The sequence below is a fragment of the Leucoraja erinacea genome, chromosome 1 (genome assembly GCF_028641065.1).
Source record: "Leucoraja erinacea ecotype New England chromosome 1, Leri_hhj_1, whole genome shotgun sequence".
Classification (NCBI taxonomy): Eukaryota; Metazoa; Chordata; class Chondrichthyes; order Rajiformes; family Rajidae; genus Leucoraja; species Leucoraja erinaceus.
The window spans coordinates 139,612,695-139,637,003 of record NC_073377.1 but is presented as its reverse complement, the minus strand read 5'-3'; the positions used below and the strand labels follow the sequence as shown (position 1 = coordinate 139,637,003).

The following is a 24,309-nucleotide window of genomic DNA, read 5'->3' as shown; positions in this document are numbered from 1 at the left end:
TGGGAGGAATTGGCGAGGTGTACCAAAACCTGGTTGACACTGGTTGCTAACTGCTCGACGGTATATGTAAGTCAGTCTATTCGACCAGTACGTTGGTCTATTCGAACCTCATGGGTGCCGAGAGTGGAGCCTTGGTGTTGAACAGCCTTGTAAAGATGAGCCAATATCTTCTCAGTCCTGGAACTGGATGCATCCAAACTCTGGTCGAGCTGACCAGGATTGCCTGCCAAGTCCATATTGGCCGACTAATCCGTCAGAAGGCTCAGAGATGGAAAGGACTCGAATGCAGGCTGGAACTGGGGGACGACATCCAAACTCTGGCTCGAGCTGACGACAGGATTGCCGGTTCAAATCCCGCTTCCATATTGGTCCGACTTCACCCACCTTTGTCAGAAGGCTCAGAGATGGAAAGGACTCGAATGCAGGCTCACCGAGAAGTACTGAAGAAAACCTAAACTCAAACTCAAATGGAACCGAAAGATATAAACCTGGAACCGACACAACTCAGAACTGCTATTGAACCAACAGAACGCAAAACTGATTAGTCGGCACTCAATTGGTGATGATCTCAGGTATTTATACCAAGTGATAGATTAGAGGAGCAGATTAAATGCAGGAGTAACTCTACATAGCTCAGTGGAGGAGTGTGGAGGGCTTGCTCAAGTGTCTGGAGGCGTGGCCATTGTGACAGATCGATGCTATACAAGATAGTGACAGAAACTAATATCTATGCTATACAAATGCTTGGATTATTTTCACGACAGCAACCCAAACCAGCTACATTCAATGGAAAGTGCCACAAGATTCAGCTCCACCTGTACTTCCAGAACTTGGGATTCATAATTTCAGTGAGTGAAGGAATTTTAAGGGTTTGAGTGGTTGGTTTCTTGTGAGGATGTAGTTAAGTTTCATAGTCAGCATTTATATTCTGTGGATCAGTTCATGGAGCTATCTGGTGCACTAGCCTAATCCTATCTCAGCAACAGAACATTATAGCCCTTCGTCTTGCACTTGGGGATCATGACAGAAGCCTCCTCGTGGCGATCCCTGGAAGCGACGACACGATGCACTCTGTGACGCGTCGGGCGACAATTCTGTCAACGTGTTGGACGACGACAGAAGCCAACAGCGAGTGACATCATCTGACACACCAGCGAACAAACGAACATCTTGCACTACCATGCATTTGTTTTATAATATGTTTTGCACTAACAAAGTCATAGTAATGCAGCATTTATGTTTTATGCCTTGTTCTAATTTACCAGCCTGTGATGCTGCTATGAGCATGATTTTCATTGTAGCTGTACTTCACCGTTCTTGTTTATTCTATTGTTTACAGTGTACTATGTTTACATATTCTGTTGTGCTGCAGCAAGTAAGAATTCCATTGTTCTCTCTGGGACACATGACAATAAAACACTCTTGACTCTTGCGTGTATGATCTGACTTGATTTGACGAGCTGCTTTACAGTTGGCAGTCCTGCAAAATGTTGGGCAATTGCAAGGATGATTGCACAATAACTAAAACTTGACAGTCGCTATCCTGAGGACCTATTTGTTTCTTTAGAATGTTGCTCAACTTGGGAGGGTTAGTTAATTCAGCGTGAGTAGAATGAAGCCCGGGTTGACAGATTTCTGCGCCTGCAGTGGATGAAGCTCAGGATTTTAGTGAATGGGTAATTAGGTGCAGCAGAGGAAAGGAATGCAAGCTGGCATTCTATTACGACTTAAGAGTTAATTTAATAATGGAGGCATGATCGGACACTTCAGACTCATGAAATGCGCATCCTGGAACATGTGGGCACTATGGGACCATCCTGTAGAAAGGAAAGGCAACTTAAATGAGGCATTCACAATTAATGCAGCAGAAAATCTAGAGCATGGAAACAGGCCCTTTGGTCCAACTTCGTCAAGAGTGTTTTATTGTCATGTGTCCCAGATAGAACAATGAAATTCTTACTTGCAGCAGCACAACAGAATATGTAAACATAATACGCTGTAAACAATATAATAAATGCCCATGCTGACCAGGATGCCCCATCGACACTAGTCCCACCTGCCCGCGTTTGGCCCATATCCCTCTAAACCTTTCCTATCCACGTATCTATCCAAATATCTTTTAAATGCTGTTATAGTACCTCCTCAGGAGGCTCGTTCGTTTCATATACCCCACCCTCGATGTGAAAAAGTTTCTCCTCAGGTTTCTATTAATTTTTTCCCCTCTCACCTTGCACTTATGTTCTCTGGTCCTAGATTCACCAACTCTGGGTAAAAGACTGTGCATTTACCCTGTACAGTGCCGTCCATGTTTGGGACAAAGACCCATCATTTATTTATTTGCCTCTGTACTCCACAATTTGAGATTTGTAATAGAAAAAATTACGTGGTTAAAGTGCACATTGTCAGATTTTATTAAAGGGTATTTTTATACATTTTGGTTTCACCATGTAGAAATTACATCAGTGTTTAAACACCCCCATTTCAGAGCACCATAGTGTATGGGACACAGCAGTCATGTAAATGAAAGTAGTCATGTTTAGTATTTTGTTGCATATCCTTTGCATGCAATGACTGCTTGAAGTCTGCGATTCATGGACATCACCAGTTGCTGGGTGTCTTCTCTGGTGATGCTCTGCCAGGCCTGTATTACAGCCATTTTTAGCTTATGTTTGTTTTGGGGGCTAGTCCCCTTCAGTTTTCTCTTCAGCATATAAAAGGCATGCTCAATTGGGTTCAGATCGGGTGATTGACTTGGCCACTCAAGAATTTACCATTTTTTAGCTGAAAAACTCATTTGTTGCTTTAGCTTTGGGATCATTGTCTTGCTGTGGAATGAACCACCAGCCAATGAGTTTTGAGGCATTTGTTTGAACTTGAGCAGATAGGATGTGTCTATACACTTCAGAATTCATTATGCTACTACCATCAGCAGTTGTATCATCAATGACGATAAGTGAGCCAGTACCTTCAGTACCTACATGCCCAGGCCATAACACCCCCCCACCACCATGTTTCATTGATGAGGTTGTATGCTTTGGATCTTGGGCAGTTCCTTCTCTCCTCCATCACTCTGAAGTTAATCTTCGTCTCATCTGCCCACAAGACCTTTTTCCAGAACTGTTGTTGCTCTTTTAAGTGCTCTTGGCAAACTGTAACCCGGCCATCCTGTTTTTGCGGCTAACCAGTGGTTTGCATCTATTCAATTCAATTCAATTCAATTCAATTCAACTTTATTGTCATTGCACAAATACAAGTATAGGTACAACGAGATGCAGTTTAGAGTCTGGTCATAGTCATAGTGCAAGATAGTAGAAGTAAAAATAAAAATACAAAGTTGGCATACAATAAAAGTAAAAAAAAAGACTTTGTGTAGCATGGAGGCAAATGTAGATCCAAAGTGGCAAGAGGGTGGTGCAACATCTACTGCTACTGCCTCACACCTCCAAGGAGCAGGGTTTTGATCGTAACCTTGGTGTTGTCTATATGGACATTGCAAGATTTCTCCATGACTTTCCTCCAGTTACTCTATTTTGCTCACACATCCCAAAGATGTGTTGTGAGGGTAGACAACAAATGCTGGAGTAACTCCACAGGCAACATCTCTGGAGAGAAAGAATTGGTGACATTTCGGGTCGAGACCCTTCCTCAGACATGTGAGGTTATTGACCACCTCTGATTGTGGGTTATTTAGAAAAAGATTCAAATCATGAGCATGTGTGAGGAAGAATATTGTAGAGATATAGGGAAATAAGGAGGGGGAGGGGGGGGGACTAATGGGAATTTTCCCTAGAGAGGCATTAGGCACTGAAGGACCTACTGGTCTCTTTCTGTGTTGTTATGTGCATAAGATTAGTACACATGCAGGCCCCTACCACACTCTGTGTAAAATATTTGCACTGCACACTCCATTCAACTTTTCACCTTTCATCTTATGGCTATGTCCTCTATCTAGTGTTGGACACTGCATAAAAGGTTCTGATTGTCTGCTCTATCTATGTCTATCATATTAATATACATTTATATTAGTCTTTCCTCAACCTCCTGCGTACAGTAAGAATAATCACAGTCTTTCCAACCTCTCCCTGGACCTAATACCATTTAATCCAGGCATCATTCCGGCAAACTGCATCCTTTGCACCCTCTCCAAAGCTTCCACATCTTTCCTTTAGTGTGGTGACCAGAGCTGCATGCAATACTCCAAATGCAACCTGACCAAAGTCATATAGAATTGCATCATGCCTTCTTGACTCTAATACACAATGCCCCAAGCAATGAAGGCAGGCATACAATACACCTTCTTTTCAATCCTATCCACTTGTGCTGCCACCTTTAATGAGCTATGAACTTAGACTCCGGGTCTTGTCATTAACTGTTTACTCTTCCTGGAGCATTGTGTGCAGTTTTGGTCTCCAAATTTGAGGAAGGACATTCTTTCTATTGAGGGAGTGCAGCGTAGGTTCACGAGGTTAATTCCCAGGATGGCGGCACTGTCATATGTTGATAGAATGGAACGACTGGGCTTGTACACTTTGGAGTTTAGAAGGATGAGAGGGGATCTTATTGAAACATATAAGATTATTAAGGGATTGGACACGCTAGAGGCAGGAAACGTGTCCCCGATGTTGGGGGAGTCCAGAACCAGGGGGCACAGTTTAAGAATAAGGGGTAGGCCATTTAGAACAGAGATGAATGGAGATTCACCCAGAAAGTTGTGAATCTGTGGAATTCTCTGCCTAGACAGCGGTGGAGGCCAATTCTCTGGATACTTTCAAGAGAGAGTTAGATAGAGCTCTTAAAGATGGCGGATATGGTGTGAAGGCAGGAACAGGGTACTGAATATGGATGATCAGCCATGATCACAATGTATGGCGGTTCTGGCTCGAAGGGCCGAATGGCCTACTCCTGCACCTATTGTCTATTGTCTACATTCAACCTCCCAAAGTGCAACATGTCACACTTGCTCAGGTTATACTGCTCTTGCCATTTCTTCCCATTTCTGCAGCTGATCTATATCCTTCAGACTTATATCTTCAGACAGTCTTCCTCTCTCTTTGCAGTTGCACCATTGTTGGTGTCATGAGCAAACCTACTCACCAACCCATCTACATTTATGGCTAGGTTATTTATATACTTCGCAAACAGCAGAGGCCCCAGCACAGATCCATGCGGAACGCCACTGGTCACAGACCTCCAGCCAGAATATCTACATTCCATCATAACCCCTTGTCTTCTATGTATAAGCCAGTTCCGAATCCATACGACCAAGTCATCGTGAATCCCATACCTTATTCTTCTGGATCAGCCCACCATGATGGATCTTATCAAACCCTTACTAAAATCCATGTAGACAACATTTATCATCCGACCTTCATCAATCTGTGTTGGTTTCAACTCGTCTTCTGCACCAGTTCCTCGTTGCCCTCAATTGCTTGATCTTTTAAATATTTATCTGTCTCAACCTTAAATACATATAATGATCTGGGCTCCACCATCCTCAGGGCCATTGAATTCTTCAGAATACATTTCTAAGCACCTCATTCTTAAATGACTGCCCCTCATCTTGCAACCATGTCGCCTTGTTCATAACTCACGTGAAACCATCTCAACATCTACCCTATCAAGTTCCCCTTAGGATTTTATTATTTGAATAAGGTCCCTCCTCACCCCTTCTAATTTCTGCGGAATACAGTCTCTAACTGCTTTGCCTCCCATGATAGGATTGTCCTCATGTCAGGAATTAGCCTGCTGTGTTTTTCACTCAGAGGGCGGTGAATATATGGAATGAGCTGCCAGAATAGATACAGCTGAGGCAGGTACCGCCTCTAACAGCTTTTAAAAGACACTTGACCAAGTACATGGATAGGAGTGGGTCGAGGTCTAGAGAGTTAAGGGGCTGTCCCACTGCGGCGACCTAATTGTCGAGTTTGGAAGCGTTTAGGAGAATTTGAAAAAGTGTCATGTTGAAGACCTCCTTCGACTGTGTAGAAAACCTTCTTCGACCTCCTTCAACTACGTTGAAGACTAGCTTCGGGAAAATTGGACACCGAATAGTGGAGAGTGAAGACGACCTACTTCGATCTCCTTCGACCTCCCTTCGACTATGTTGAAGACTATCCACGACTACCTTTGATTACCTTTGACTACCCTCCATTACCTACGAATAACATGCCGACCTACTTCGACTAAACCAACGAGTAACAAAAATATTGAGTTTTTCCATGGCGACCTTTTTTTACTCACAGGCATTTTTCAGCATGTTGAAAAATTTGCCGTGAGCTAGCTGAGGTCTCGAGTACGCGTGGACTACTCTCGAGCATGAAGGAGAGTTACAAAGACCTCCTAGGACCTCGTGTTGACTATGCTGCAAGTATGAGTCGAGGGCAAACTCTTCTAAACTCGCCAATTAGGTCGCCGCAGGATATTTTTAAGGCAGAAAGAGCAGCAGGAGAATATGGTTATGGGACGCAGTGGGACAGACCCTATAGGGATCAAATTCAGGCAAATGGGACTTCCTTAGATGAGAATGTTGGAGAAACTCAGCGGGTGAGGCAGTATCTATGGAGCGAAGGAATAGGTGACGTTTCGGGTCTCAACCCTTCTTCAGAGGGTCTCGACCTGAAACGTCATCTATTTCCTTTGCTCCACAGATGCTGCCTCACCCGCTGAGTTTCTCCAACATTTTTGTCTACCTTCGATTTCTCCAGCATCTGCAGTTCTTTCTTAAACATAGCTTAGATCAAAATGTGGGTCAGCTGGGTTGCACCAAAGGACTTGCACAACTTTTTGACTATCTCTTTTTGGTTTAGGTTTAGGTTTGTTGCAGTCATGTATACCAGTGAAAAACTTTGTTTTGCATGCTTCCCACCAGATCAGATATGCCATAGATAAGTACAATCAAGACAAACTCTGGATAGAGTGGATGTGGAGAGGATGTTTCCACTAGTGGGAGAGTCTCGGACGAGAAGTCATAGCCTCAGAATTAAAGGGCGTTCAGTTAGGAAGGAGAAGAGGAAGAATTTCTTTAGTCAGAGGGTGGTGATTCTGTGTAATTCTTTGCCACATAAGGCTGTGGCAGCCATCAATGGATATTTTTAAGGCAGAAATAGATAGATCCTTGATTAGCATGGGTGGCAGAGATTATGGGGAAAAGGCAGGAGAATATGGTTATGAGGGAGAGATAGATCAAGCATGATTGAATGGGCCGAATGGCCTAATTCTGCTCCTATCACATGACCTAATGACCAAACTCAAGTATAATAGATGCAGCAAAGGAGAAAGTACAGAATTCAGAGTTCTCATTTTGTACTGTGGCCAATGCTTTTTTGACCTTTTTTAGGTAAGTGGCCAAAACTGTGCACAATATTCCATGTGTCGCCATACCACTACCTGTAAAAAAATGGAAACATTCTATAGAGGAATAGCTCGGATAGACGCACAGAGTCTCTTGCCCAGTAGGTGAATTGAGGACCAGAGGACAGAGGACAGAGGTTTAACATGAAGGGAGAAGATTTAATAAGAATCTGAGGGGTAGCTTTTTCACACAAAGGATGGTGGGTGTATGGAACAAACTGCTGGAGGAGGTAACTGGGACTATCCCAACATTTAAGAAACAGGTAGACAAGTAGATGGATAGGAGGTTTGATGGGGTAAGGACCAAACGCGGGCAGATGGGACTAGTGTAGCTGGGACATGTTGGCCGGTGTGGGCAAGTTGGGCCGAAGGGCCTGTTTCTGCCCTGTATCACTCTATGACTCCTATGACTCTAAAATGGTGGAAACATTCAGTGGTTCAGATAGCATCAGTGAAAAGAGAAAGAAGAATTAACTTTGCAATTTTGAAATATTATCTTTACTATTCTGTCACAGATGCTCACTGATGTGCTGCCTGTTTCCAGCATTTTCTGTTGTTATTTCAGATTTCCAGCATCTTTAGTTTATTTGATACCTTAAATTTTATTTATCTTGCTCAATGTTTCAATTAAACCTTTTCCCGTCCGAACTGGGTGCCGTTCTCCTTTTGAATTAATAAGCAGTTTGACTCTATTTCTAAAGAAGACACTACAATTACGTAGGAGGATTGGCAGTGTGTGTGGGAAACAAATTGGAAATGTACAGATGTAGTTAAAGGGAAGGGAAGGGCAGCGCAGGAGAGGTTACTCAAGTCTTCAGGAGAAGTCATAGGACAAATTTTAATTAGGGATAAGAGTCTAATGTCAGGCACAATGGGGACCAATTTAAGAGAGGTAGTGAATAGTGAACTAAAGGTGTAAAGGGCCTGTCCCACTTTCACGAGGTAATTCACAAATTCTCCCGAGTTTTCCTCTTGATTCAAACTCGCAGAATGTTCGTAACGAGTCTGTAGGAGATCGTAGGAGTTCGTAGATATATCGTAGAGGCCCGTTATGCCAGCCGTAGATACTCAGGGCATCAGGTAAGTCGGGACGTTTTTTCTAGCCCAATAAAAAATGTTCACAGGTAGAAAAATGGTCAGGATGAAAGAAATTGCAACTTTTTACTCGTAAGGAGGGCATCAAAATAGTCGTGGGAATTGGTAGACATACTCGTAGGAGTTCGTAGGAGTTTGTGAACATAGTCGTGGAAGGTCGTAGGAGTTCGTAGATTACCACGATCTTGATTTTTTTTTAGGTCCTTTAAACTCAGAAGAGGTCTCAGAAGAATTAAGTCATGAAAGTGGGACAGGCCCTTAAGATGGAATTGTAGATGCTGGTTTAAACTGAAGCTAGGCACAAATAGCTGGAGTAACTCAGCGGGTCAGGCAGCATCTCTGGAGAAAAGGAATAGATGATGTTTTGGATCGAGACCCTTCTTCAGACGGAGAGTCAGGGGAGAGGGAGTCTAGCATAGAGACAGAGAGCAGGAGGAATCACGTCGGAGAGAGATGATGTTACAGAACCCTCGAACTTCTTGAAAGTAGGCATGCCTTAAGGAGATTTTGCAGTTAAGCAGACAGAATGTGTAGGAAAGAATTGCAGATGTTGGTTTAAACCGAAGATAGACACAAAAAGCTGGAGTAACTCAGCGGGTCAGACAGAACCTCTGGAGAAATGGAATAGGAATTATGCAGGAGGCTTCTTTAAACTTGAAAACTTTGATTATGGTAAAAATTAAATAATGAAGCGCGATACTTCGTTGCACCATAACATAATATTCTCATGATTTATACTGACACAGATAATGATAGTAATCACACTTAATTTAGAGTATTGTGCAATCCATATGATGATTACAGGTAGCAATATTCAGGCCAATTTAGTTAGGTGTTCTCTGCAGAGTGAGAAAAACATTCTTCATATTACAAAATAATTTATTGTCTCATGTTTCGAATGCCTCCAGCATCATGCTCATTGCTCATACATTGATATGTTCCAAGGATTTTTTTAAATGAAGAAGCTGTGATCCAAACATTTTTGCATATTTTCAACATATCTGAATACAGAGGTAAAGAATAGCTGGATTTCAGCCATTTTTGATGCACTCAGGTCATAGGGTCATGTGATAGTAGAATTAGGCCATTTGGCCCATCAAGTCAACTCCGACATTCAATCATGGCTGATCTATTCTCCCTCCTAACCCCTTTCTCCTGCCTTCTTCCCATACAGTGCATTCAGAAAGTATTCAGATCTCTTCACTTTTTCCACATTTTGTTACGTTACAGCCTTATTCTAAAATGGATTAAATTCTTTTTTTTCATCAACAGTCAACACAAAATACCTCATAATGAACAAGCGAAAACAGATGTTTAGAAATTTTTGCAAAGTAATTGAAAATAAATAATTGAAATATCACATTTACATAAGTATTCAGACCCTTTACTCAGTACTTTGTTGAGGCACCTTCGGCAGTGATTACAACCTCAAGTTCTTGGGTATGATGCGACAAGCTTGGCACACCTGTATTTGGGTAATTTCTCCCATTCTTCTCTGCAGATCCTCTCAAGCTCTGTCAGGTTGGATGGGGAGCGTCGATGCACAGCTATTTTCAGGTCCCTCCAGAGATATTCGATCGGGTTCAAGTCCGGGCTCTGGTTGGGCCGCTCAAGGACATTCACAGACTTGTCACGAAGCCACTCTGCGTTGTCTTGGCTGTGTGCTTAGGGTCGTTGTCCTGTTGGAAGGTGAACCTCCGCACCAGTCTGAGGTCCTGAACGCTCTGGAGCAGGTTTTCATCAAAGATCTCTCTGTACTTTGCTCCATTCATTTTCCCCTCGATCCTGACTAGTCTCCCAGTTCCTGCCGCTGAAAATCATCCCCACAGCATGATGCTACCACCACCATGCTTCACTGTAGGTATGGTATTGGCCAGGTGATGAGTGGTGTCCGGTTTCCTACAGATGTGACGCTTGGCATTCAGGCCAAAGAGTTCAATCTTGGTTTCATCAGACCAGAGAATCTTGTTTCTCATGGTCTGAGAGTCCTTTAGGTGCCTTTTGGCAAACTCCAAGCGGGCTGTCATGTGCCTTTTATTGAGGAGTGGCTTCCGTCTGGCCACTCTACATGATCGTCACATGTGGGGTGTGATCATATACACCTCTATCAGATCACCCCTTATCCTTCTGAGCTCCACAGAATAAAGTCCTACCCTGCCCAACGTCTCCCTGTAGCTCAGGCCCACAAGTCCTGGCAGCAACCACGTAAATCTTTTCTGCACTCTTTCCAGCTTAACAACATCTTTCCTCTCGCAGGTTGACTAAAACTGCACACAATACTCCAAATGTGGATTCATCCAATGTACTGTACAATTCTAACATAACATTCCAACATCCACACTCAACACCCTGACTGGTGAAGGCCAATGCGCTGAGAGCCTTCTAGGAATAGGGGTGGAGTGGGTAAGGTTTGCCTCAGACTGTTTGGGAGACTGTAGGGCTAGTTAGATAGGGCTCTTAAAGATAGCGGAGTCAAGGGATATGGGAAGTAGGCAGGAACAGAGTACTGATTGTGGATGATCAGCCATGATCACATTGAAGGGCCAAATGTCCTACTCCTGCACCTATTGTCTATTGTCTTTAACCTCATAGTATTTGGTCACACCTGGTATAGGTGGTCGTTTACTATTTAGTATAGATTAAAGATGCAGCATGGAAACAGACCCTTTGGCTCAGTGAGTCCATGCTGACCATTCATACCAGTTCACTTAAGCTTCCACTCCATACACAGTAGGGGCAATTTACAGAGACCAATTAATCTATAAACCCACACATCTTTAGACTTTGGAGATACAGCGCGGAAACAGGCACTTCGGCCCACCGAGTCCATGCAGACCAGCGATCACCCCATACATTAACACTATCCTACACACTTGGGAGAATTTACAATTTTACCAATGCCAATTAACCTACAAAACTGTTCATCTTTGGAGTGCGGTAGGAAACCGGAGCACCCGGAGAAAACTCACATGGTCACAGAGAGAATGTACAAACTCCGTAAAGACAGCACCCGTCGTCAGGATCGAACCTGGGTCTACGGTGCTGCGAGGCAGCGACTCTACTGCAGCGGCACTGTGTCGCTCGATGTACGCCACTTATGTCCTTGGGATGTGGGAGGAAACCAGAACACCCAGAGGAAACTCATGCTGTCACAGGGAGAACGTGCAAACTCCACAGGAGTAGTCAGGATCGAACCCAAGTCTCTGGCGCTGTGAAACAGCAGCTCTACAAGTTATGCCACTGTGCCAGCCTTTGTGCCACCGTGCTGTCCTGTTGCGCCACCGTGCCTTTGTGCTAACCTAAACCGTTTCTGAACCAAGATCTTCAAACCATGATCTGAACCATTTTTTGAGCTATGGTTAGATTTTTGAGTTAGATTTGATAGACTGACAATATATCTACAAATGTATCATGCTCTCACTTGCATGACATTACCGCATTACGATTTAAAGCAAGAATAATTGTAGTGGGAGTCCATACCTGGTGACCATCATAGTGTCAGAATCTGTCTTCTCTATAAGATGCTGGAAGTATTCCTCAACAGCCTGGGCAGTCAATAATTTCCGTAAGTAAGGATAATAGAGAGGGTGCCGAGCGATGACTCCTAGTTGTTCAAAATAGACAATGAAAGCCAATAAAAATAAACATAGAAACATAGAAAATAGGTGCAGGAGTAGGCCATTCGGCCCTTCGAGTCTGCACTGCCATTCAATATGATCATGGCTGATCATCCAACTCAGTATCCTTTACCTGCCTTCTCTCCATACCCCCTGATCCCTTTAGCCACAAGGGCCACATCTCGGTCCTAAAAGATTTCCCCCTTATCCTTAAACTGTGACCCCTTGTTCTGGACTTCCCCAACATCGGGAACAATTTTTCTGCATCTAGCCTGTCCAACCCCTTAAGAATTTTGAAAGTTTTTATAAGATCCCCCTCAATCTTCTAAATTCTAACGAGTACAAACCGAGTCTATCCAGTCTTTCTTCATATGAAAGTCCTGACATCTCAGGAATCAGTCTGGTGAATCTTCTCTGTACTCCCTCTATGGCAAGAATGTCTTTCCTCAGATTAGGAGACCAAAACTGTACGCAATACTCCAGGTGTGGTCTCACCAAGACCCTGTACAACTGCAGTAGAACCTCCCTGCTCCTATACTCAAATCCTTTTGCTAAACCCAAGAGTTTAGTTTAGATTAACTTAGAGATTCAGCACGGAAACAGACCCTTCGACCCACCAGCTCCCACCAGCGATCCATATACACCAACACTATCCTACACACACTAGGGACAACTTTACACTTATACCAAGCCAATTAACCTGCAAACTTACACGTTTCTGGAGTGTGGGGGGAAACCGGAGCACCCGGAGAAAACCCACGCGGTCACGGGGAGAATGTGCGAACTCTGTTCAGACAGCACCAGTGGTCAGGATCGAACCGGGGTCTGGAAGGCAGCAACTGTACCGCTGCACCACCGTGCCACCCAGAGTTATACAGTGTATCAAGTGAGGCCAGCTAAAGCACAATCAGGCAATTCTGACTGAATGAATGTGCACTTCCAGGATGTACTGTGTTTAATAGTGCTTGTACTTTATGGTCCAACTTTTTAAACTACTGATTGCAAACATTTTTAATTTTGTACCAAATTGGCTGCCTCGATTTTCTAGATTTCTAATCTTCGTCAGACAATTAAGGTTTCTGACTCAGTATTAATTCTGTCATGAATATATAATCCGAGCGAAGAGTGTTTTAATGTCACATGTCATATGAAAAGGAGGAAAGAAGGTAAAGGTTATTTGTCTTCCATCACAGTGGGGAATGTGAGATCGCCATAAAAAAAAGATGGTCGTGCTGCCTGCGCTGGTGAGGACTCGGAGGGAGCGCCGTGAGTGCGGTGATCTCAGTGTCTTGCGGGAACATCGCTCAATGTGGACATCCCGGAGTCTAGCGCGAGTGTGGGCGGCTTTTTGACTGTTCGGGCGGACAGGGACTGCAGAGAGAGTGACAGCGGTCAGTACAACTCTGGTCACGTCACGGTGAAGGAGCGTGTGTGTGTGTGTGGGGCCCGGACATTGAACTGATGGCTGTGTGTCTCCGCTTATGCGGTGTGCCCTGGGGATTCTCACACGCTGCTGTGGAGGCTGTTTAAGTGTTTAATTTTTATGTGGTTATGTATCTTGTTGCTATTTTGGTATCATCTACTTGCGAATGAAACATAAATAAAAAAAGGGCCGAATGGCCTACTCCTGCACCTATTATCTATTGTCAAAGGAATAGTTAGATCTCAAGCCGGGTGTTGAGCAGCCAGGTTGTTGTCTCTGCGTCAATGTCTGCCAGGCCCCAAGCTACATGGGTGGTACAGCGGTCACCCAGAGATGACATGGTTGGCTGTCTGTTGTTCTGCTCCACATTCACAGGCTGGGCTCTGGCGGAGACAACATCTCCACATGCTGGCATTGAAACGCCCAACTCCAGTACCAAGTCTGTTGAGCTTCACCCATGCTCCTCTGGGGAGCTCAGACCCTGGACAGCTTTTATCTGGTGAAGAGATGTAGCTGTGTAATGGAGATGAGGTTGCTTTCCACTCCTGTGATCACTTGGTGGCTATCCAGTGTGCTTTTGTTTCAGTTGGCTGGATGGATGCTAGGAGTTGTTTTCCATGTGGAGCAAAGGGGTGACAGGACTTCAGTCGGGGTGGCCTCTGCCCTCTGCTCGAGGAGGTGATCTGGGTCCATGGCACGACCAGATAGAGCCAGAGTTGGTACTAACTTTGCTATGACTGTATGGCAAATCAAATTCCTTGTGTGTTTATATACAGTGGCTTGCAAAAGTATTCATACCCTTTGAATTTTTCCACATTTTGTCACGTTACAACTACAAACGTAAATGTATTTTATTGGGATTTTATGTGATAGACCAACACAAAGTGGTGCATAATTGTGAAGTGGAAGGAAAATGATATATGGTTTTCAATTCTTTTTACAAATAAAAAACTGAAAAGTGTGGCGTGCAAAAGTATTCAGCCCCCTTTGATACCCCTAAATAAAATCCAGTGCAACCAATTGCCTTCAGAAGTCAACTAATTAGTAAATAGAGTCCACTTGAGTGTAATCTAATCTCAGTATAAATATAGCTGTTCTGTGAAGGCCTCAGAGGTTTGTTAGAGAACATTAGTGAACAAACAGCATCATGAAGCCCAAGGAACACACCAGACAGGTCAGGGATAAAGTTGTGGAGAAGTTTAAAGCAGGGTTAGGTTATAAAAAAATATCCCAAGCTTTGAACATCTCACGGAGCACTGTTCAATCCATCATCCGAAAATGGAAAGAGTATGGCACAACTGCAAACCTACCAAGACATGGCCATCCACCTAAACTGACAGGCCGGGCAAGGAGAGCATTGATCAGAGAAGCAGCCAAGTAACTCTGGAGGTGCTGCAGAGATCCACAGCTCAGGTGGGAGAATCTGTCCACAGGACAACTATTAGTCGTGCACTCCACAAATCGGGCCTTTATGGAAGAGTGGCAAGAAGAAAGCCATTGTTGAAAAAAAGCCATAAGAAGTCCCGTTTACAGTTTGCCACAAGCCATGTGGGGGACACAGCAAACATGTGGAGGAAGGTGCTCTGGTCAGATGAGACCAAAATTGAAGTTTTCAGCCTAAATGCAAAATGCTATGTGTGGCGGAAAACTAACACTGCACATCACCCTGAACACACCATCCCCACTGTGAAACATGGTGGTGGCAGCATCATGCTGTGGGGATGCTTTTCTTCAGCAGGGACAGGGAAGCTGGTCAGAGTTGATGGGAAGATGGATGGAGGGCAATCTTGGAAGAAAACCTGTTAAGAGCTGCAAAAGACTTGAGACTGGGGCTGAGGTTCACCTTCCAGCAGGACAATTACCCTAAACATACACCCAGAGCTACAATGGAATGGTTTAGATCAAAGCATATTCATGTGTTAGAATGGCCCAGTCAAAGTCCAGACCTAAATCCAATTGAGAATCTCTGGCAAGACTTGAAAATTGTTGTTCACATACGCTCTCCATCCAATCTGACTGAACTTGAGCTATTTTGCAAAGAAGAATGGGCAAAAATTTCAGTCTCTAGATGTGCAAAGCTGGTAGAGACATACCCCAAAAAGACTTGGAGCTGTAATTACAGCAAAAGGTGGTTCTACAAAGTATTGACTCAGGGGGACTGAATACTTTTGCACGCCACACTTTTCAGTCTTTTATTTGTAAAAATATTTGAAAACCATGTATCATTTTCCTTCCACTTCACAATTATGCACCACTTTGTGTTGGTCTATCACATAAAATCCCAATAAAATATATTTACGTTTGTGGTTGTAACGTGACAAAATGTGGGAAAGTTCAAGGGGTATGAAAACTTTTGCAAGCCACTGTACTTGCCTGATAAATTAATTACAATTATAATTCAGTAATGGAACAATTAATTTCTTACTTAAAGCAGCAGCACAACCGTTTTGTTAACACAATACTCAATAGTTAATCCAATAATCGAAAAGGTTCATTACGAAGATAAAAACCCAATTAACCATGATGTACAGACCGTACATATGAAGGAGCAATTGGGAGACCAACATGATATATTTGCCTCAAGAAGGGTCTCGAACCGAAACGGCACCCATTCCTTCTCTCCAGAGACACTGCCTGTCCTGCTGAGTTACTCCAGCATTTTGTGTCTATCTATGATAGATTTGCCCTCTCTGGAGAAAAGGAATGGATGACGTTTCGGGTCAAGACCCTTCTTCAGAGATGCTGTCTGTCCTGCTGAGTTAGTCTAGCATTTTGTGTCTACCTTCGGTTTAAACCAGCATCTGCAGTTCCTTCTTACACATGATGGACTTTCCCGTTGTTGCTGCTATGTGGGCTTGTTTTGCTGCACCATCTGAATGATTTGAGTTCATTGCCCTGGTTTAAGTACACAATGCCCTTGATTGACTCATGTTTTTATCAAAGTATATCGCCGGCAGCAACGTTTCCAACTTGCAAACTGTTTGGGTTACAAACAGTTCTTGGGAACAGAACTCCCCATTGTAACCTCTGTAGTTACAAGGGAGCAGTTGTTTAAAACTGGCGTCATAGATTGATACAGTGTGGAAACAGGCACTTCGGCCCAACTTGCCTACACCGGTCAACATGTCCCAGCTACACTAGTTCCACGCCTGCATTTGGACCATATCCCTCCAAACCTGTCCTATCCATGTACCTGTCCAACTGTTTCTTAAATGATGGGATAGTCCCACCCTCAACTACCTCCTCTGGTAGCTTGTTCTATACACCCACCTGTGTGGAAAAGTTATCCCTCGGATTCCTATTAAATCTTTTCCCCTTCTTCTTGAACCTGTCCTCTGGTCCTCGATTCTCCTCCTCTAGGCAAAAGACTCTGTGCATCTACCCGATCTATTCCTCTCATTATTTTGTATACCTCTGTAAGATCTCCCCTCATCCTCCTGCGCTCCATGGAATAGAGACCCAGCCTACACAACCTCTCCCCTGGCAACATCCTCATAAATCTTTTCTGAATCCTTTCAAACTTGACAATATCTTTCCTATAACATGGTGCCCAGAACTGAACACAATATTCTAAATGCAGTCTCACCAATGTCTTATACAACTGCAACATGACCTCCCAACTTCTATACTCAATACTCTGACTGATGAAGGCCAAAGGGCCAAAGGCCTTTTTGACCACCTCATCTACCTGGGACTCGACCTTCAAGGAACCATGCACCTGTACTCCTAGATCTCTCTGCTCTACAACATTACCCAGAGACCTACCATTGACTGTGTAGGTCCTGCCCTTGTTCGACGTCCCAAAATGCAACACCTCACACTTCTCTGTATTAAATTCCGTCAACCATTCCTCTGCCCTACTGGTCAATCGATCCAGATCCTGCTGCAATCGTTCACAACCATCTTCACTATCTGCAAAACCATCCACTTTTGTAACATCAGCAAACTTGCTAATCTTGCCCTGTATGTTCTCCAAATCATTGATGTATATGCCAACTAGTAATGGGCCCAGCACCGAACCCTGTGGCACACCACTAGTCACAGGCCTCCATTCTGAGAAGCAACCTTCCACCATCACCCTCTGCTTCCTTCCATGGAGCCAATTTGCCATCCATTCAGCTATCTCTCCCTGGATCCCATGAGATCCAACCTTCCAGAGCAGCCTACCATGTGTCACCTTGTCGAATGCCTTACTAAAGTCCATGTACGCACCATCTACAGCTCTGCCTTCATCAAATCTTTTGCTCACGTCTTCAAAAAAATCAATCAGATTTGTGAGACACGACCTCCCACGTACAAAAACATGCTGACTGTCCCTAATCAGCCCTTGCCCATCCAAATGCCTCTATAACCTATCCATCAGAATACGCTTCAGTAATTTACCAACTACAGATGTTAAGCTCACCGGCCGATAGTTCCCAACATTTTCCCTGCAGCCCTTCTTGAAACGAGGCACAACATTTGCCACCCTCCAGTCTTCCGGCACCTCTCCTGTATTTAAGGTCGACTCATAAATTTCAACCAGGGTTCCTGCAATTTCCTCTCTAGTTTCCCGCAATGTCCTCGGATATGTCTGATCAGGCCCCGGAGATTTGTCTACCTTCAAACATGGCAGTACCTTCAGTACTCCCTCAACGGTAACCCACACTGCTCTCAAGACACTTCCAGTGACTGCTCTAATTTCCTCCGTCCTACTGTCTTTCTCCTCGGTAAATACAGAGGAGAAATACTCATTGAGGACCTTTCCCATCTCCTGTGGCTCCACACAGAGGTGACAGCTTTTATTCCTGAGAGGTCCCACTCTGTCTCTAGTTACCTTTTTCCCCCTTATGTACAGTGGCTTGCAAAAGTTTTCATACCCCTTGAACTTTTCCACATTTTGTCACGTTACAACCACAAACGTAAATGCATTTTATTGGGATTTTATGTGATAGACCAACACAAAGTGGCGCATAATTGTGAAGTGGAAGGAAAATGATACATGGTTTTCAATTTTTTTTACAAATAAAAAACTGAAAAGTGTGGCGTGCAAACGTATTCAGCCCCCTTTACTCTGATACCCCTAAATAAAATCCAGTGCAATTAATTGCCTTCAGAAGTCACCTAATTAGTAAATAGAGTTCACTTGTGTGTAATCTAATCTCAGTATAAATACAGCTGTTCTGTGAAGGCCTCAGAGGTTTGTTAAAGAACATTAGTGAACAAACAGCATCATGAAGCCCAAGGAACACACCAGACAGGTCAGGGATAAAGTTGTGGAGAAGTTTAAAGCAGGGTTAGATTATAAAAAAATATCCCAAGCTTTGAACAGCTCACGGAGCACTGTTCAATCCATCATCCGAAAATGGAGAGAGTATGGCACAACTGCAAACCTACCAAGACATGGCCGTCCACCTAAACTGACAGGCCGGGCAAGGAGAGCATTGATTAGAGAAGCACCCAGAGATCCACAGCTCAGGTGAGAGAATCTGTCCACAGGACAACTATTAGTCGTGCACTCCACAAATCGGGCCTTTATGGAAGAGTGGCAAGAAGAAAGCCATTGTTGAAAAAAAGCCATAAGAAGTCCCGTTTGTAGTTTTCCACAAGCCATGTGGGGGACACAGCAAACATGTGGAGGAAGGTGCTCTGGTCAGATGAGACCAAAATTGAAGTTTTCGGCCTAAATGCAAAATGCTATGTGTGGCGGAAAACTAACACTGCACATCACCCTGAACACACCATCCCCACTGTGAAACATGGTGGTGGCAGCATCATGCTGTGGGGATGCTTTTCTTCAGCAGGGACAGGGAAGCTGGTCAGAGTTGATGGGAAGATGGATGGAGCCAAATACAGGGCAATCTTGGAAGAAAACCTGTTAAGAGTCTGCAAAAGACTTGAGACTGGGGCTGAGGTTCACCTTCCAGCAGGACAACTACCCTAAACATACACCCAGAGCTACAATGGAATCCAATCCAATCCAACTTTATTTGTTAAGCACTTTAAAAAACAACCAAAGTTGACCAAAGTGCTGTACAGAAAAAAAAAAATAAGCAAGACATCATAAAACAGGCAGAATAACAGAACATACAGCTAACATGAGGCGCATAAATTACATACGAAATTCAACAAATGGTTTAAATGGAATGGTTTAGATCAAAGCATATTCATGTGTTAGAATGGCCCAGTCAAAGTCCAGACCTAAATCTAATTGAGAATCTCTGGCAAGACTTGGAAATTGCTGTTCACAGACGCTCTCCATCCAATCTGACTGAGCTTGAGCTATTTTGCAAAGAAGAATGGGCAAAAATTTCAGTCTCTAGATGTGCAAAGCTGGTAGAGACATACCCCAAAAGACTTGCAGCTGTAATTGCAGCAAAAGGTGGTTCTACAAAGTATTGACTCAGGGGGGCTGAATACTTTTGCACGCCACACTTTTCAGTTTTTTATTTGTAAAAAAATTTGAAAACCATGTATCATTTTCCTTCCACTTCACAATTATGCACCACTTTGTGTTAGTCTATCACATAAAATCCCAATAAAATACATTTACGTTTGTGGTTGTAACGTGACAAAATGTGGGAAAGTTCAAGGGGTATGAAAACTTTTGCAAGCCACTGTATTTATGTATTATATTATTTGTGTTCGCTTTGCGGCTCACAAAGGGTGAAACATCTTTGGAACGCCTACAGATTGACTGGGGTCTCCATTTGGCTTCCCTATTGATAGTGTATATTTTGAAAAGTGAATTAAGTACTTTATTGTCGAGTCCGCAGTGCATAAAAGAGATCTTAAGATTGTCCCAAAAAGTTGCTAACCACTTTCAATTTGATTTAGTCATACAGCGTAGAAACAGGCCCTTCGGCCCAACTTTCCCCTCACCGACCAACATGTCCCATCTGCACTAGTCCCACCTGCCTGCATTTGGCCCATATCCCTCTATACTTATCCTATCCATGTACCTGTCTAAATGTTTTTTAAATGGTGTAATAGTGCCTGCCTCAACTACCTCCTCCGACAGTTCGTTCTGCACACCTACCATTCTTTGTGTAAAAAAGTTACCCCCCCGGTTCTTATGAAATCTTTCGCCCCTTACCTTAAATCTATGTACTCTGGTTCTCGATTCCGCAACTCTGGGCAAGAGTTTAACCAATCTATTCCTCTATTTAGTATGGCAAATGCTAATAATCGGATTAGAAAACACTTCAATGTATTGAGGTATTGTGAGACATCTTGAGGAATTAACACAAGAGGTTATTTTAGATGAAGACACTGGAGAAGTGCTGGATTAACTCAGTGGGTCAGGCAGATTCCCTGAAGAACATGGATAGGTGATGTTTCAAGTTGGGACCCTTCTTCAGTCCGAACAAGGGTGCCAACCAAAAACATCACCTATCCACGTTGATGCTGCCTGATCTGCAGTTACTCCAGCACTTTGTCTCTTGTTTTATAAACCAGCATCTGCAATTTCTTGTTTCTCCAAGCCATTGTAGATGATGCATCTGGCATTTGTAAGCTTGTGTCAGCTGATATTTTCATTTTCATCAGATCCTCTTATTGCGCTCACATTACAAGATTAGAAGTTGTTCAGCCAGAGCTAAACACACTTCTCGGCATCTGCATCAATGGCGTCTTTCGTTTCTTGTGCGTAGAGGTGGAAAGATTGGTGCAAACAGAGCCGCGAAGTGGACGCTCTTTCCTTGACCCCATTTTCATGAAATGAAGGGAATCAATGACGATGGTAGTGAGAGGAATCCTTCAGAAAATGTATATTCAGACAGTTTAACTTAATCATACAAAAACGAGTTTACCTATGTTTGCGGTGTTGCCCTTATCACCACTTCTGGTGTATGCGAGTTCTTCTAATCGATAACGGCAAGCCCCAATTGGTAAATCTAAAAATGTGATTATATATAAAAGCAAGGGTCACAAGATAGGAAAACCTAAGTAATTAAAAAGTTATTTTTTGAAATTCAAATGCTTCAATATCTCTTAGTGGGCGGTGGGCTCTAAATTTCATACAAATGTCATCCATTGAAATAAGCACAATTAAAGTATAATAATGAAACTTAAGACTTTTGAGGTGAAAGCAGATTTTTAGCAATTCAATATGAATTCAAAAATATGTTTTCAGCACTGGAAACAAAGTTTTATGTTAATGGATCAGGTTATAATGCTAAACATTCAAATATTGGGAGCATCAATTTCTGCCAATATACATGCATGTAATCTATACCAGCACATTTCAAAACTGCTAGTTCACAATTCATTGGCGGCGCTGCCCAAACAGCTGTGGCTCACCTGCAGTCCGTCTGTCTTTTCTTTCTTTTTGTCCTGTTAGATGTATGTTTTTGGTTTTAGTTTTACTTTATTTTTAGCTGTGTATATGTGGGGGGGGTGGGCGAAACTTTTTAATCTCTTCCCTGAACGGCAATCTTTTCCCTGTCGAGTCTCCCTTGTCATTGCAGCCTAACATCGTGGAGCCAGCGGCCTCCAACCGGAATCGGCCTGGGGCTCCAGTCTCAGAGCCTGCGGACTCACCATCTGGCTAACTGCGGAGCGCTGTGGTGGCGCGCGGCTGCGACCCGACTTCGGAGCTACGGAGGCTCCAGCCGCAGGCCCTGTGGACGGTGGCATCGGGAGCTCGCAGGTCCCTGGTGGGAGACCGCTTTTCAGAGCTCCCGCAACGGCAACTTCGCCCACCCGGATCGAGGGGTTTAAATCGACCCGGAGCAGGGCCTTACATCGCCCGGCGCAACTTAAACGGCAGTGGGACTTACCATCGCCCACCAGGGGCTCTAACATCAAGAGCGTCTATCAGCTCGATGCAGCAGTTTGACTGCTTGACTGCGGGAGAAGAATAAAGAACAGAGAACAGGGAAGAGATAAGACTTTTGCCTTCCATCACGGTGAGGAGGTGTTTGGAGATTCACTGTGATGGATGTTTGTGTGGAATTGTGTTGATAGTGTGTTTTGGTTTTTTGCTGTCATGACTGCAAAAACAAAATTTTGTTTGAACCTTGTTGTTTAAATGACAGTAAATGGCATTCTATCTATCTATTCTATCTAAAATCTGGAAATCTTAACTAAAAACAGAAAATGCTGAAAATATGCAGACTTAAATATCATGTTTACTCTCTCCACTACCTGAGTACCAAAACTGTACTGCCGATGACGACTGCTCAACTACTATCTACCTCTTTGGTGATCCTCGGACTATCCTTGATCGGACTTTGCTGACTAAACGTTATTCCTTTATCATGTATCTATACACTGTAAATGAATCGATTGTAATCATGTCTTGTCTTTCCGCTGACTGGATAGCACGCAACAAAAGCTTTTCACTGTACCTCGGTACACGTGACAATACACTAAACTGAACTTCTGTTGACTTTCATTATTGACCTTAAATGAACTCTATTTCCCTCTATCAATTATGCCTGAACTGATGTATTTCAACAGGTTGGTGTTTAGGAGATTTAAGACCCTCATTTATGAACTAAGATTTAATAACATAACATTAATTGCTGTGTTCTGTCATCAGGAAATAGGAATAGCCAGCCACAATGGTGAGGAATGTTACATTCAAAGTATTGGCTACTTTGCAAGCAGGCTGATGTTAGGACATTCTTGAAACATTATATTTTTTAACGAGCCTATTTCCATTCTTCAAACCACATCAAATTTTTTTTAAGGAATTAATAAACTATAAACAAGCACTTTACAATTTATAAACTAGAAACAAGCATTTAAACGGACAGTAAGGAGAACAAATCAGTGCTGGTAGCAGATGACCATGGAAGGGTGGATCTCATAATGGTCCATTGTTGGCTGGGGAAGTTGTGGTAACAAAAGGAGACAGGGATACAAACATATTCTTGGTGTGGGCTCCTATACATCGGCGAGACCAAGCACACAGTGAATGGCGATCATTTAGCTGAACATTGCCTGCCCTGGCCTACGCGATCTCCAGGTTGCCAAACATTTTAACTCCCCTTTCAGCAGTTATCATGGGTGACTTTAATCTACATATAGATTGGGCAACCAACTTGGTAACAATGTTGAGGAGGAATGTATACAGTGGCCCAGCACTTCAACTCCCCCTCCCATTCCCAATCTGACCTTTCTGGACCTCCTCCATTGTCAGGGTGAGGCCCAGCACAAATTGGAGGAACAGCACCTCATATTTCGCTTGGGTAGTCACTGCACCCCAGCGGTATGAACACTGACTTCTCTAATTTTAGATAGCCCTTGCTTTCTCCCTCCTTCCCCTCCCCCTTCCCAGCTCTCCCACAGTCCTACTGTCTCCGACTACTTCCTTTCATTGTCCCACCTTTTTCACTCTTTCAGTGTGAAGAAAGGTCTCGACCCAAAACGACACCTATTCCTTCTCTCCATAGATGCTGCCTCACCCGCTGAGTTTCTCCAGCATTTTATTAATCTACTTATGGTTTTCCAAGCCAATATATAGAGGAACCGACTAGAGGGCAAGCCATCTTAGACTGGGTATTGTGTAATGAGGAAGGATTAGTTAGCGATCTTGTTGTGCAAAGCCCCTTGGGCACCAGTGACCATAATATGGTGGAATTCTGCATTGGGATGGAGAGTGACACGGTTAATTCAGAGACTAGGGTCCTGAACTTAAAGAAATGAGACTTTGATGGTATGAGACAGGAATTTGGTGATAGATTGGTGAATTAGACTTAAAGGGTTGACGGTGGAGATGCAATGGCAAAGATTTAAAGACCGCATGGATGAACTCCAAAAATTGTTCATCCCTGTCTGGTGAAAAAATAAGACGAGAAACTTCTCAAAGGCGGCTCAACTGTGACTAACGAGGGAAAT

The 24,309-nt window shown here is 43.5% G+C and overlaps 1 protein-coding gene across 2 annotated transcripts in view; it reads right to left on the bottom strand.

Annotated features, from left to right (window-relative positions):
• lratb.1 (lecithin retinol acyltransferase b, tandem duplicate 1) overlaps positions 1-24,309 on the bottom strand; it is a 164,346-nt gene that overhangs the window by 11,464 nt on the left and 128,573 nt on the right. Inside the window, exons 17-19 of one of the 2 annotated variants that reach the window (XM_055644456.1) lie at positions 21,276-21,359; positions 11,926-12,049; positions 2,401-3,195 (exon numbers count right to left, since the gene is read on the bottom strand). In XM_055644456.1, coding sequence (XP_055500431.1) covers positions 3,132-3,195; positions 11,926-12,049; positions 21,276-21,359 — 272 coding nt within the window. In that variant the 3' untranslated portion in view covers positions 2,401-3,131. Of the gene's footprint in view, positions 1-2,400; positions 3,196-11,925; positions 12,050-21,275; positions 21,360-24,309 lie in introns of those variants that run through there. The other variant, XM_055644448.1, reaches the window with a different exon arrangement.